At 50.4% G+C, this 15233-nt stretch overlaps 1 protein-coding gene across 1 annotated transcript in view; it reads left to right on the top strand.

Annotated features, from left to right (window-relative positions):
* Igfbpl1 (insulin like growth factor binding protein like 1) overlaps positions 1-13929 on the top strand; it is a 15779-nt gene extending 1850 nt beyond the window's left edge. The window contains exons 2-5 of the mRNA XM_055605296.1: positions 7459-7568; positions 8234-8350; positions 11429-11586; positions 13674-13929. Coding sequence (XP_055461271.1) covers positions 7459-7568; positions 8234-8350; positions 11429-11578 — 377 coding nt within the window. The 3' untranslated portion in view covers positions 11579-11586; positions 13674-13929. The remainder of the gene's footprint in view (positions 1-7458; positions 7569-8233; positions 8351-11428; positions 11587-13673) is intronic.
* Positions 13930-15233: the final 1304 nt, after the last annotated feature.

Below are 15233 nucleotides of genomic sequence, written 5' to 3'. Positions count from 1 at the left end.
AGCAGCTCCAGGGGAGCCATTGTTGATGCCCCCTCTGCTTGGAATGCTAGTTATCTGCGCGAGGCACCGACACAGTCCCGTATCTCCATCTTACAGTTCTGTCAGTGTTTGTACAATCTGCCTCCTCAGCACTTGGTTCATAGGCAGTTCCCTTTGTCTGAGGCAGGTAGCACTAATGGCCCTCACAGGACACAGAGGAAATGCTGACCAGGCCCCCCGAAAGCTTCCCAGTGCTGATGGGCTTGGGTGATTTTTCCCCAGAGTGGCATTTTTTTTCTAGAAGAAAGACCCCTTCAAGGCATGTGGCTCAAAGCTGTGGCTGTGCAGAGGAGACCAGATCCAGATAAAGCAGGGAACCTGTCCAAGATGTCCACGACAGGTCCTGCCACCCCCCAGGTCCCAACCCCTTGTCCAGCACTCTTTCAAAACTGGAGTTGATAGTATTAAGTCAGGCAGATGGTGGTTGCTATGGTTACCAGAGTACAGACAGATGGCAGATGGAAAACCCACACCCCTAATTCACTGAAAATTACCAAATGACAAGTAAATGTGCCAACCCCTCGACTCTGATCTATGAGCTCTGAGGCCCGCCCTGGGCTTCAGCCTGGAGAATAAGGAGGTCCCCAGAGCCACAGGGAGCAATTCAGAAGCCACTTTCCAGGACCTCATTAGTGGCAGACCTCAGTACTCCTGAGCTCAGCTGTCCTTTTCACCAGGGTTTGTGTCACCTGCTTCAGACCTGATGATGCCTCTTTGTCACCTTCTGTCTTCACAGGCCTGTGTGGTCCTTGCCCTTGTGTCTCAGGGAGGCATGGGCCTGTGCACAGAAAGCTGTTTCCCTACCTCAGCAGCACCTCCTTCTGGGCTACCCTAAAGCCATGTTTAATTCAAAAGACACAGCAGGAAACACTTTTAACAAAGCCCCTGGGGACCCTGTTTGAAGGAAAACAGACAGTTTTACTTCAGTATTGGCGACAGTCACTCCTCCTCAGCTCCTCCCAGACTCTTTCAGCACCGAGGCACCTCCACTTTAATGGAGTGAAGGTTCATGGTATTGATTAGCTCCTTCCCAGTAGAGACCAGTGTCTCTGTGACACCTCCGTGGGACAGTAGTAGCAAGCAGTGTGTGGATCTAAATGCTGCCCTTCCCAGAAGCCTTTGCTCAGACCTGCCCACTACCTATTACTGAGAGCACCCTTTGGTCTTTGAACATTTTGATGACCTATGTGTGAATGTTTTATTGCTAGACATTGCTTTTGTACCCATTATTGTCCTTGATTTTTGCAACCACCTCTCCCCTTAGTGCAGTGGATCTCAGCCTTCCTAACGCTATGACCCTTTGCTAAAACAGTTTTTCACGTTGTGTGACGCCCAACCTATAAGATTATTTTGTTGCTACTTCATAACTGTAATTTTGCTACTGTTATGAATCATAATGTAAATATCTGTTTTCCAATGGTCTTAGGTGACCCCTGTGAAAGGGTCATTCAACCTCTCCAAAAGAGTCATGACCCTTAACAAAAGGGAACATTGAGACCCAACAAAAGGGATATCCTGGAGTTACGTGGTTGGCCCAGTTGAGACAGTGCCTCACTCTTGGCAGATCCCTGCCACCCTTCTCCAGCCTGCAGGGCTTTGAGCCCCAGCAGCTTCTCTGAGAGCTTGAGCTCCTGAATCTTAGCAAATTCACCTTGGTTGGAATTCCTGCTTCATTTAGGAGCCCTGGGTACGTGTTACCAGGTAACCAGAAGAGGCGGTGAATGCCACTTTGTGAAAGGGACAAAGAAAGGGGCTTCGTGTTCCAAAGCCTTTCATGAATGCCGAGGGAGGGGATTTGAGTCTCAGGCTGCAGGCAGTAGGATTAAGCCGGGGCTCCTTCCACATCCAACTGTGATTATGAGCATAAATTATCAAGACTGTTCCGCACGCTGATCATTAAATTCTTTGCTTGTGTGTGTCTTAATACAAGCAGATAGAGTCCTGGGGGATGAGTTTGGTTCTTCTTGCTTTCTATGGCACCATTAACTTAAGTCTCTGAGGCAAGTGGGACGATCTTTCATTTCAGCCACCAAGGACTCATTTAATGAAAGGGGTTGGGAGACAGATCACCCCATGCAGTAATAATAACCCGGATCCTTTGATCTGTGCAGATCCACAGAACTAACACAGACACTGTCATTACGTGCCCGCATCCCAGAGGGTATAGGGCAGTATTGTTCTCTTCCTGAGCAGACAATGGTCACAACCTGTCCAAGCACCAGCGGACTGCACGGCCCACTCCTGGGAAACTGAGTCTCCCGGTATTGCTTTGCCTATCCAGGTACCGCGTCCTCTAACCACACACAGCTGTGATGACCTGCTGTCTATCCCTGGGGGTGAATGGAGTTGTGCCATCACGAACCTCCTGGGCTGATGGAAGTGTGAGCAGAAAGAAGCAAGCACTGGGCAGGGTGGAATTAGAAAGAAGGAACTGATGCATTTAGAAGACTGACTGGGCAGGAGCTGGCCTCCCTGAAAAGCCACTTCGATCCAGTCACAGGTAGATGTGAAGGAAAACCTGCTCCTTCCAGGATGGTGGCAGCCCTGACAACACTGAGGTGAGACGCTATGTCCTGGGCTTTGGAAGGTGGCTGTCATCTATCTCCGGCCTGCAGAGCATTGAGCCACTGAAGTTTCTCAGAGCTCTGGAGAGCCTGAGGGTTAAGGGTCATGGCCTTTGGTAGCACCAGATGAGCCCTGTCTCCAGAGGTCAGCAGAGAGCTGCAAACAGATACAGCACAACAGAAAGGTCTGGTCTGGGTAGCATGAGCTGCTGTGTCCCTGGGTCCCTCCCTCGGACACCTTGGCGGGTTGTAAGGGGTCTTCAGCTTCGGCCTCTGGAGGGCAGGCAGTGAGAACGCCATGGCTTAAATCTGAAGTATTTCTGGAAGACTTGTGTAAAGCTGTGACACTACTGGGAGGGTGGAGTCTTCAGGAGGTGGGAGGTGAGGTGTAACTAGAGGAAGTAGGTGGGCATCCATGCCTTGTGGGGGTGGGGATAAAATCTTGTCCCATGAACCATCTCTATTCCTCCCTCTGCTTCCTGGCAGCCATTAGGCAAACAGCTTTCTTCAGCTCAGCCCTTCTGCTATGACACCTGTCTTGCCACAGACGTAAGCTACAGAACCAGCTGGCCATGGACTGACCCAGCTTCCAAGTGGGATGGGTACCTGTGTCCACTCTGAAGAAGCCACAGCTAAGACTAAAGCATGGCACTAGATGCACTTCAGTGTGTTTCCTTCCCCCCCCCCCCCTCATACCATCTCTCCTGCCTCTGGTAGTCACTGAGCACCCTGTTGTGACACTTGAGTAGCACGAGGACTAGAGATGTCTGTCCTGCTAGTGCTGTGGGCTGTCAGTCACTAGTGGGCATCACTGGGAGCTGATGTGGGGAATGTTCCCACCCTGTGCAGAATAGAGAGCAAATTACTTGCCTGAGCCTGTCACTACAGAACGATCGGGTGGCAAGGTGGGCCTGTAGCTGGCTCCTGAGAGCCCGGCCTTCAGGAAGTTGAACCACTCCCAGAATCGAGGAAAGCGCTCACTGCCTGAAGCGCAGAGTGTGGTCCATGCCTGTATTTCATCACCCTGAAATACCTGCAGCGTCTATGACGGGACGGCTTTGTTTTGGCTCACGGTTCTGGAGGCTCCGGTCCGGAATCTACAGCCCCATTTCTCTTTTAGCAGCTGGCAAGGACAGCACAGTTTGGCAGCACGTGTGGTAGAGCACGCTGCTCGCCTCCCAAGCCAGGAAGCAGAAGAGAGAAGATTCCAGACCCGTACTCTCCCCTCTGTGATCACACCTCTGGTGACCTAAACATCTCTTGCTGGGCTCCACTTTCAGGGCTGGTGTGAGGGCACAGAAGAGTCCTCCTCTGGGAAAGGAAAGATGATGGCAGGATAGAAGTTATGTAGAGTTTGTTCTGTCCAATCAGAAAGAGGAGAGCACACCTCCTCACCATTGAGGCTGACCCTGGGTGGCATCCCCTGCTGGAAAGGAAGGGGTTAACAGCTGTAGGCAGCCAGATGTGCCTTAGCTGTGGCATCCTTACTCTTACCATGATTGTCACTGACTGTGCCGAGCTGTTATGGCTAAGAAGGCAAATTTAAAGCCAACTATATTCAAATTAAAAGAAGATGACTGACAACACGGAGCCTGAGGAAATCTTTCAAGGTCGCAGAACTGCTGTTTCCAACCAGTGACTTCCCAACTGTATGCCAAAGGTACGCGTCGGTTCAAAGCGGGTCTTCGCACAAGACTGAGTCGTGCAGCATGCAAATTTATGGATAAATAACTGCCCTGGGAAAGGTCGCTTTAACGCTGAAAGCAGGGGCCTCTTTTGTAAAAAGAAATGGCATTTCCTGCCATGAAAGCAGCGGCAAAGGCAGCCTTCCCTAGACAGTCTTTCTTAATTGTAGTTATTGAAAGAGAGGGAGCGGGAGACCTGAGGAGGGCACGCAGGAAATGTGATTTACTGGTTTATTCATTTAGACTTGAAAGGGAGTGATGAAGTCTCATTTAAAATTTATGACTTTACTTGAAGGAAAGTGAAACACGTTGACGGAGCATCCCTCTGGAACCTATTGAAGCCTCGGAGGTGGGGGGGCGGTTTGCATATGACTGTCCCACGCCGGTGGAGGACAGGCTTGCGGGTGGAAGCGGCTGTGTGGCTGAGGAGGTGCTGGTTGGGGGTGTGTGAATGAATTAGCCTCTCTTTGTGGTGGCAGATGGGCCTTCTGATGGACAGCCCCTTGTGCGGTTCTGTGGCTGCAGGGCGAGTTAGAAATTTGGACGCTCTTTTCGGGGCGTGTTAGAAGTTTGGAGGCTTCACCTTCACCGGAGCTTCATCAGTGGGAATGAGCATAACACAGGGCCTTGGAAGGGCCCAGCAGGCAGTGAGCTCTCAGTTCCTGGTGCTGAGGCCGGATGTGCATGTCGCATGCTCAGGCACTGGCTTGACACGGTCTGCCTCTCACTGTGTCTAGAGGAGCCATGCTACTCTCCTTTCTGTGTTGGCTCGGCAGTTAGGAGCACTGGCTGCTCTTCCAGAGGACCTGGGTTCGATTCCCAGCACCCACAGAGCGGCCCACACTACCCATCATTCCTCTCTGTGGCCTTCCGCCCCTGGGCCCTCTCTCTCCCTTTGTTCTCTTATTTTGTTGCAGCTGTATTCCAGTGGGCACAGGCCCTTCCATACTGTCTGGTTTGCTGGCCCCAGAATGGTGATACCTCTCTTTTATGCGCTATGTTTTCTTCCTCTAGCTGTCTGTTTGCCCCATCTGTCCCTGGCTCACATGTCATGCTAATACAGTAACTGTTTTTTCCTTCCGTGGCTGGTCCACTCTACCACCTGGGGAAGCAGGGGTCTTCTCCCCAAGTCTCCAGGGAAGAGGAGAGAGCTGGTCGCCTTCCCTTTGCCAGACTTTTGCCTTGCCGGACTTCATGGCTGGGTTTGGTCTCTGGGATGGGTGAGACTATGTAGAGACTCCTGGACCAGCTGTGATGCAGCTGGTCAAATAGAAACAGATGCTTGTTTAGGACTTGGTTGTAGGGCATCCTCCTGTGGAGCTGGAGTAGGTGGCACACACCTTTAATCCCAGAACTAGGGAGACAGATGCAGGCGTATCTCTGTGAGTTCCAGGACAGGCTGGTCTACAGAGTGAGTTCCAGGACAGCCAGGGCTACACAGAGAAACCCTGTCTCAAGCCTTACCTCCCCCCCCCAAGAAAAAGACCATCCTGAGCATCAAGGTACCTCTTGATGTCTAACTGATCTCTGAAATGGAAAGAAGCAGGTGTGAAGGATGAGTTAAGAGTCTAACCTGGGCTTCAGACTCTCGGGTCCTCTTAAAGAAACAGAACCCCATGTCCCTCTTCTCTGAGCCCTCTGAATACAGAGGCAGAAAAGCACCTGTTAGCAGCTCTGCCCTTGGTAACTTGGCTTGACACTACCCATCGGGGTTCTTAATTTCAGGAACTGAGAAACCCCTGCATATATGCCTGAGCACGAGTATATGAAACAAGCATGCAAATAAGCGTCAGACATTTATTGATAGTGGAATCACAAAGAAATACACTTTAAAACAGTTTTTTGGTGTGTGTATAATTCTCGCCATTCGCTGGAGATAAGAGCAATGTTGCGTCCTAATGAGATGGCTGTGCGTGTTTATCTTCACATAAAGAATTCAATCTGGGGGGCTGGCCAGATGGCTCAGAGGTTAAGGGCAATGGAGGCCCCGAGTTCAATTCCCAGCACTCACACGGGAGCTCACAACCATCTGTAACTCCAGTTCCAGGGGATCTGACACCCTCTTCTGGACTCTGCAGGCACCAGGTACACACGTTTCACGGACATACATATAGACAAAACACACATACACATAAGATGAAGCACATAGTTTTTTTCAGAAGAATGGAATCTCGGGGGATGTCGGCACAGCAGGATGCAGGTCATCGGCAACGCTTTGCGAAGCTGATCGATAGTTTTGTCTTTATAACACCCCTTCGTATAAATACACACTTCCACGGGCAGAAGAGGGCTGTGATGTGTCTCAGTTGGTGGTGTGGTCGCTTAATGTGCATAAAACCCTGAGCTTAGCCCCCAGCGCCACGTAAACCAGCTGCTGTCACACAGCTGTAATCCCGGCACTCAGGACTCAGAAGCAGGAGAAAAGACAGTTTGAAGTTACCCTTAACAACATAGGAGAATTGGAGGCCAGCCGGGGCTAAGGAGAGTGTTTCCTGTAATTCAGCCATGTTCCTATAAGAGCAGAAAGTAAAAACAAAACTAACAAAAAAAAATTGCACACACGCCCCCTACAGCTTATCGCACACGGTTGTCTAGAGTCTGAGCTGAAGTTTTGGGGGTCACCGATCCTGGCAGCTGTATAGAATGATGGACGGCACGGACGGCAAATCCGGGTGCAAAGCTCCCATGCTCTGAAGCCAAGGCTGTCCTAAAGTTAGATCACGAGACACCTGTGAGCACTACCAGAGCTATCAGATTAAGTTTTGGTCATCGTGTGTTCAGAAAACTTTGGCTGTGGGGCCCGATTTTTCGGGACCCCGCCCCCCACAGGCACTTCGGTGACTTACAGTTAGAGCCAGATTCCAGGAGGCCTGCAATAAGCAAGCAGGTGACAGCCGAGGTGCCAAGGTGCCGGGGCTCTTCAGGGAGAGGCTGTGCCGAGGCCCTGGAGGGCCTGACAGGGACATGGATTCTCCCCCTTGGCTATCTTCCTGGTGGTGAAAACGAAGGCACGCTCTCAGATCCCAGGCCTAGTGGTACACTCCCTCGAGGACCCACTGCTCCCTCCTCACACCTCCTCACAGCCCTCAGAGGCCAGGGGTGGGCACCTGAGCTAATAAATGCCCTGGGCTCCAGGGTAAATAAAGGGCTGCTCCTTTGTCTCCTCCCAGCTCCTGTGGTCCTCATGCCACCCCGAGATATCCACAATGTCACCGGGACTCAAGTGTTCCTGTCCTGTGAGGTAAAGGCTGTACCCACGCCGGTCATCACCTGGAAGAAGGTAATCCTCTCCAAGAGCGTATACATTCCTCTGTGTGCGTGTGCCCGTGCGTGTGGACGCGGGCGAGAAAGGCAGAAACGAAAGGACCTGTTTTTCCCTGGGTGTTTGCACAGGCATCTTTTTTTGTATGTGGGCCAGAGGTCTAGACAAAGATACAGCCGCCCTGTGCCTTAAAGCTGGCATCCCAGAACTCTCCCCAGAGGAGGGGCTGCACTCCTTCCCATCCCATTGTTTGTTCGCTTAGATGTCTAGGAAGCTCTGCGAGCTGCTCTGTCATTAGAACCTGCTTTGCTGTGGCACAGAGCTACAGACTTGGCTGGCGACTGAGACTCCATCCTGTCTTGAACGCTGAAGGCCAATGCTGAAAGACTTCAGTTGGCCCCTTGCCCCCAAAGCCTTGTTAAGTGAAGGTTAGGCTGTTCCCACCCTCCTCCACCCTTTGTCAAAGCTGGCAACCGTGAGGGCCAGCAAGGGGCTCTATCCAGCAGGGGGCGCTGTCTGAATTAACACAGATTTAAAAGAAGGCTGAGTTATTTGCATAAGAATAAGAGGTATTTGGATTTCTATCTTAGAATCCCAGAAAGGACGCAGGTGGTGGTGGTGGGAGGTCGTCCTGGCTCAGAATTCTTTTTCTAAACTGTGACAGCTTTCTCTGCCTCTTGGAGGTTGTGCGTTCTCCAGAGGGCACCGAGGGCTTGGAGGAGTTGCCTGGAGACCACGTCAATATAGCTGTAGAGGTTCGAGGCGGCCCTTCTGACCATGAGACCACATCCTGGATTTTGGTGAGTGTTTCGGATTATTGGATGCCAGCAACAAACCACCTTTGTCTTCCCATGACGTGTTACATGTTTAAAGCTGTTCCCTGTTTTTTTCTTTTGGCTCTGCTGGACATTGGACCTAGGACCTCGCTTCAGATTTTTATTTTGAAGGCTGATGAGGTGGCTTAGTGGGTAAAGGCATTTGACTTGTGGTTCCTCGACAGTACTCACCTATATGGTGGATGGAGAGAACTGACTTCTGCAAGCTCCCCTCTGTCCTCCATACACCTGTGTGTGTGTGTGTGTACACACCCATACACAGAACAAGTGAATAAACATAATTTTTAAATATTTAACATTTTATTTTGAGATGAGGTCGCGCTAAATTGCTCAGGCGGTCCTCGAAACACGTTGACCTGTTGTTTCAGCCCTCTGAGTAGCTGTGGATGAGCCATTATATTGTGGGGGGAAGCAGTTGGGGGGGCTGTTAAGGTTTTAAGATGGGGTTGCCCAGAGAGACCCACAGGTGAGTCATATGCTGTTAGGGTCACAAGAAACTGATTGCCCAGGCCGGTCCAATTTAAAGGTGAATCTATATGAGGAACCAGGAGGCAGAGGTACAGCAGAATGAGAGAAGTCCTCCCACCGTTTCTGAACTGAAGGTAGGAGACAGCCATAGCTGTGTTAGTGCCCCTTAGAAGCTGGCCAAGGCAAGAAAACACATTGTCCCCTCAAGGTGCAGGGATGCTGTAATGCCTGTTTTGAGCCTGCTGGACCCACCTTTGATGTTTGATGTTGTGACGTATTAAGCTACTAAGCTTCGGCCTGTTTGTTACAGCAACCACAAAAAACGAATGCACCTACCTAAGGCTGCAGGTGGCGAGGAACCCGGAGCACAAAGCTCTCCCACAGGGAACTGTTAGCAGTACCCATTTTTGCTAACATGAGGGAGGGGCACTTGTTTGAAAAACCAAGAGAATGAGGAGCTGTAACTGAGAGTGGACAGTCACTGTTGCTCTCTCGGCCTTACTTCCTTGTGAACTAACAGCCTATGGCTCATCTGTGAGAGTCTCCTACAATGAGGCCGGTAACACTCACTCTTCTCCCCTGTGTGTGGTGACAAAACTTTTCCTGGGGCGATACTAACACACACACACACACACACACACACACACACGTCTACACACCCCAGACCCAAATAGGGATCCCATGACAGACCAGAGTTTGAATACCACCAAAGGGCAATACGGTGAACCAGTGAGTTTTATTGGGGTTACTTACAGGAATACGGGTGAGGGGTTACTTACAGGAGCAGAAATGACTCCTGGACAGTTGCATCACCAAAGCCCACCCCGGCATGGGTGACAGCTCATAAGAGCTGTGAACCGGGAGCACACTGCACAGCCTGTAGGAAACTCAACGGATTGGAGAGTGGCCTTTCCAGGTGCCTCAGTTGGTCTAAGACTCTTCTGGGCAGCTTAGCTGGTTTCTGCTTCTCACAGGCAGCTGGTCTGGTCTCGGGGTCTCCTCAGCAGCTCAGCTCCCTTCTGTCTGAGAGGTACTCTCAGCTTTTATTGCCTACTCTGGCAGGGAGGGATCGAGTGAATCTGGTCAGTTTCAGAAACTTCCTGAAGCTGTTTGAGTTGTTTAACCTTTCTGGTTACTGAGCTTCTCTGCCAAAGGGGATGTTTCAGTCCCTGAGAAAACTGTTACAGGACACCTTAGTTGGTATGAGTTCAAATGATGCAGTGTGCCTAAACGACCCACAGCCAGTAATGATTTGCAATGGACAGGGGCTGTTAAAACAGGAGAAGCCAAAAGAGATGAACGTGGGTATGGATGAGGTGGTGAAGTCCAGCGTGCCCCCAGGGGCTGTCTGCCTTACTTCCACCAGCTCTGGGTAGTTTGACAACTGAAGGGACATTCGCCAGCTCGAGGATGGGAAACATGGCTCTGGCAGGCCTTGCCCTTCTCCCCCATTCCCTCTGCCTGGCTAAAAACCGTTAAATTACATTGCTAAAGCCAGCCACCAAGATCTGTTTCCTTATTTGGCCACATCCTCCTCCTGAGGCTGACCACCAAGATCCAGCTATCAAAGCATTAAAATCCAACAATCAAAAGCCCTGTTGTGGCTCACCTTATTAATCAGCCCAGTCAAAACTGAACACCACATTGTAACACAGGGTTTCTTTACTTTTGTAAACTGCCATTTTCCTGTGTGCCATGTCTGTATCCTCTCTGTCTAGAGGTGGACTTTTGTTGTTTCCCCCACCAGGACAAATCCCCTTCCCCCTCTCCCTTGTCCCATTGCCCTTTCTCCCTCATCCTCTCTTATTCCCTACCCCTTGTCCCTCTGGGGCAAATAAATCTCCTCTGTGCTGAGAACTTGGCCTTATGGTACCTTGAGCCGAATCTTGGTCCCTTTAACAGCATTTCATCCAGGAGAGGGACTTGGAAAGCAGATGAGTGTGTGTGGCCTTCTCAGATTAAGCGCATCTCCTCTTCTGTGTGTCGAGGGACAAGATCTCTTGAGGGCTGCCCCATACAGGACACTTGGGGAGTCTTTGAGGTGGGTAGATGCTTGTCCTTAAGACTCGTGCCATGTTCCTTAAAATCAGCCCTTGTCATCTTCAGTGAAAGTGTGGAGTAGCTCAAGGTAAAGGCTGAGGATACAGAGAAGCCACTAAAGGGAGCCACAGCAGGGAACAGGCCCTTCACGAGGGTCGCTAAGATGGCAGTGTCACTGTGTGCCTGGCCTCCATGGCAAGAGGAGAAACCAGCTGGCCGGAAAGACTCCAGAAAGACACTAGTGTGCAACTCTATCCTCGTGAGCATGGCCCAGTTGGCAGAGTGTTTGCTTAGCATGCAGGAGGCCCTGTGTTTGATCACCAGCACCACATAAACCATGCATGGTAGCATGGGCCTCTCATCCTAGCACTCTGGAAGTGGAAACAGGAAGATCAGGAGTTCGGGACCCTCCTCAGCCTCATAGTGAGTATGAGTGCAACATAAGACCTAAAAAGAAAATGTGGAACAAGGAGTCAGTTTTGGGTGTGATGTGTGGCGTGTGCAAGCGGATAAACGTGCCTGTTGTGTTTCTAGATAAATCCTCTGAAAAAGGAAGATGAGGGAGTGTACCACTGTCACGCAGCCAATGCCATTGGAGAGGCCCAGTCCCACAGCATGGTGACAGTCCTCGACCTGAGCAGATACAAAAGCCTCCGCTCCCCAGTTCCAGCTGGCCTCCTGTGATGAACTGGGTACACATTCAAAGCCATTTCTGTCTCTCTCCTCACAGCATGAGATAATTTAGGTGGCTTACAGAAGGCCTGTAAGAAAGAAGAGACAGATGTAGGTAAGTCTAGGAAACCTGAGGAAAAGCAGAGAGCAGGCCTCCTGAAGGCTGGCAGCTGGAGGCTCTTCTGTGTTCCTACAGGCATCTCTGAGTTTTCCCAGGGTGCAAAGTTAAGGGCTGTGAACACGGGTGTCCACAAGCTGAAAAGGGCAGACTGTTTCTACTTCCTGTGGGGATGAAGAGGCAGGCAGTGTCACTGTGGACACCGTGGAGGGCACCGTCCCCACAGGGAGCCTGGGCTTGTGTACTCATCCCTCGGCCTCCTGGGCAACTCTCTAAGCCCCGCCTTCCAGCCCTCAGCACTGTGCTGCTTAAAACAGCATAGCTGAGGAGGGGAGGGTCAGATCTGCCTTCTGTCACCTAGGTGACAGCCGGTTGTACTTGTCCCCACCCACAGGTGACTAGGAGCTTGGCTCTCCCGTTCACATCCGTATGACACTTGACTGCTGCAGGGGGACTGGGACATGGTTCTGCTGTTTTCCCAATCAAAACCAGATTGGAGCAGCAGCCCCAGTATGTGCCAGGTCGTTTGTTTTTTGTTTTTTTGTTTTTTTTCTGTGGCAGACAGGACGAGCAGGAGCCAAGCGCACAGTCTCATAAAACTTTCTGCTCAAAAGTGAGATCACATCTGCTCATGGAGCATTGGCCATAGCGAGGCACACACAACTATGTTAGGTGGGTGAAGTGGGACACACACACACACACACACACACACACACACACACACACTCCACTCAGGCAGGGAGGCATGGTCCTCTCACAGGTGTGGGAGTTGTCATCACGAACAGGTACCATTGTCAAGACTGACCAGCAAGGTCGAGTACAGCAGGAAAAATTAGAGATGAGTGTTACTGACGTTGTGTGATTTTTAAGTTTTTCTGTGTTTGAGTATTTGCCTGCATCGTGTGTATGTGCTGCAGGCATGCCTAACACCATGGAGAACACAGAGGGCATTGGATCCCCTGGAACTAAATTTAGAGATGGTTGTGAGTTGCCATGTAGGTGCTGGGAACTGAATCCAGGTCCTCTGCCAAAGTAGCCAGTACTGTTAGCTTCTGAGCCATCTGAGATAGACATTTTTTTTTAAGTTATTTCATTTTATTTACATTTATGTTTTTGCCTCCCTGTATGTCTGCACAAGGGCGTCAGATCCCCTGGAACTGGAGTTACAGACAGTTGTGAATGGCCATGTGGGTGCTAGGATTTGAACAGGGGGTCCTTTAGAAGAGCAGCCAGTGCTCTTAACCACTGAGCTACCTCTCCAGTCCCTGTAACAGACATTTTAAAAGCAGGATTTTGCTGTGGGTTTTGATCCCATGATCCTTTTGACCACTTCTGTTGGGCTGCCTGCCACAAGTCCTGTAGAGAATGTGTGGAAAAATGACAGCATCAGCCCAGTTCAAGGAATGCAGCAGGCTTGAGGCAGGAGGAACACTGGAGAAACTGAAGAAGTGACTGAGGAAGTGGCTGGCATTGGGGTTGAAGGGCAGGTCCTAGATAGAGGGAAAAAAACATGAAAGTGTAAACCATAGGATTTTAGCAAAGCTGGAAGATCAGATCTTACAAGTTGTCATCCTAATGCTCAACTATTTATTCTGCACAATACGTATGATTTATATGCACTGTTTTATATAGCTCCTAATAATATGGTCTGCACCCATGTTTTGAGCACCCTCTCTAGCGAGTACCAGGACAGCTCCTGGTTGTGAGCCTCCGGGAACGCAATGCTTACTACCACCAGACAGCCATACTGGAGCTTTTCAGGGCTTGAGAAGTCCTTTCCTGTAAACTGCGGTCTGCTTCTGTGGAACACCCAGACTTTGGTCTTGAATATTCTCGCTGCCCCAGAACCCCCCTTTCCTGTTAGCCCTGGCTGCATCCCTCACTGAAGAGGGATTTGAACCTGGGCATCACACCCTGCCCCTCCCACTTAACACACAGGTCACAACAGAGCAAGCTTTGGCCTCTAACGTCTTCCCCCTTTCTTCCTAGGTTTCTGGAGACACTGGTCACAAAGCGATGGATGAAGGAGTGGATCGTTTAGGGAACATTTGGGGAAACTGCCTGTAGATGACGGCTTTTTGTATTTTTTTTTTTTTAAGGAATGCAAACTAGATTCTTACACAGATGTAGTTTTTAGCAGAGCTGACCTTGGGGGTCCGGACATGCATGCAGCTTTTTTTTTACACTTTTGGAGTGAATTGTTCTAGAACACAATTCTTTTTTAACTCTTCTGTCCCGGGAAAGGTCGCACACGGTATGTTTGTAATTCTAAAGGGCTCAAAACAAGGCACGTGCCGACCAGCCAACTCATGACTTGGTGTCTGTGACTGCTCCGTGGGTGCTCCGTGGGTGCTCCATGACTGGGTGTGTGTAATGAAGGGAGAGGGGTCCTTGTGCCCTCTCCTTGGTGCTGCGTTGGACGTTTTCCCTTTTCCGGGTCACATTTTCCACCTATGATTGTAACATTTGGACTGGATATTCCTCATGTTCCCTGTAGCCTAACCCTTCTAGAGTGGGAGGACCCTAGGAAACTATAGCCCTGGCATAGGAATGCACAGCCATCACTTCATACCTGGGGATGGACAGCTGGGATGGCTCTTCTGCTCTTACCTTCTCCCTGTAGCAAGCAGAGTTAGCTCTAGGTGGGATCCATTGACCAAGCTGTGCACCTGCCAGCATTCTCCCAGCAGATAGACAGTAGATACCTGACTTTTGCTCGTCACACTGAAGAGAGGAAGCCAGGTGTCATCTGTCGGTGGTGGAATCACGCTGCAGGACCGGGCTCTGTCCTTACCCAGGCAGCAGGCTTGCCCTAATGAGGGAATTAAAGAGGTCAATGTCTGCTTTCTGGTCTGAAAAACAAGTTCTTGACCGCAGTTTCTTTTTTTTCTTCCTTTCTTTTTTCTTCTCTCTCTCTCTATTTCCATTTTTCTTTTTCTTTTTTTTTTTTTTTTTTTTTTTTGAGACAAGGTTTCATTGTGTAGCCCTGACTATCCTGGAACTCGCTCTGCATACCAGGCTGGCCTCAAACTTGCAAAGATCTGCCTGCTTCTGCCTCCCGAATGCTAGAGTTAGGGTGTACCCAGCTGACTGCAAATTCTTACCATTAAGATTGGGGTCCCTCACTGTGCACAGGCCTGAAAGTTCATGAGGCACTGTCCTGTCCATGAGCCCAGCCATGTTGAGAAGAGCAATAATTATGCCTTGCCTGTCTCGGTGCAGCAGCCAGGCTCACTGGATGACTCTGGGCAGGTTCCCTTCACTCGTGGGCCTCTGTGTCCTCAAGTGGACATGTGGGAAGCCTTTTCCAGTGTAAAATCAGAAATGAAATTGGAAGCTGCTGTCATGGGCTGGGACCACCAGGGGATCTTCTTATGTATACAAGACTTGCCCCGGCAGACCCTCATCAGGATTATTTCCATATCTGAGAGTCCACTCTTAACATCCCTGTGAGCTGAGCAGGTAGGAGACATGCTCAGATGCTTAGTGGGATGACGCCAGAAGCCTGTCACTTCGGAGACAACCGGCTGTGGAGAAGGAAGTAGAAGT

This window comes from Psammomys obesus, unplaced genomic scaffold (genome assembly GCF_907164565.1).
Source record: "Psammomys obesus unplaced genomic scaffold, mPsaObe1.curated_primary_1811, whole genome shotgun sequence".
NCBI classification, from domain to species: domain Eukaryota; kingdom Metazoa; phylum Chordata; class Mammalia; order Rodentia; family Muridae; genus Psammomys; species Psammomys obesus.
This window is presented reverse-complemented; position numbering and strand designations above follow the sequence as displayed.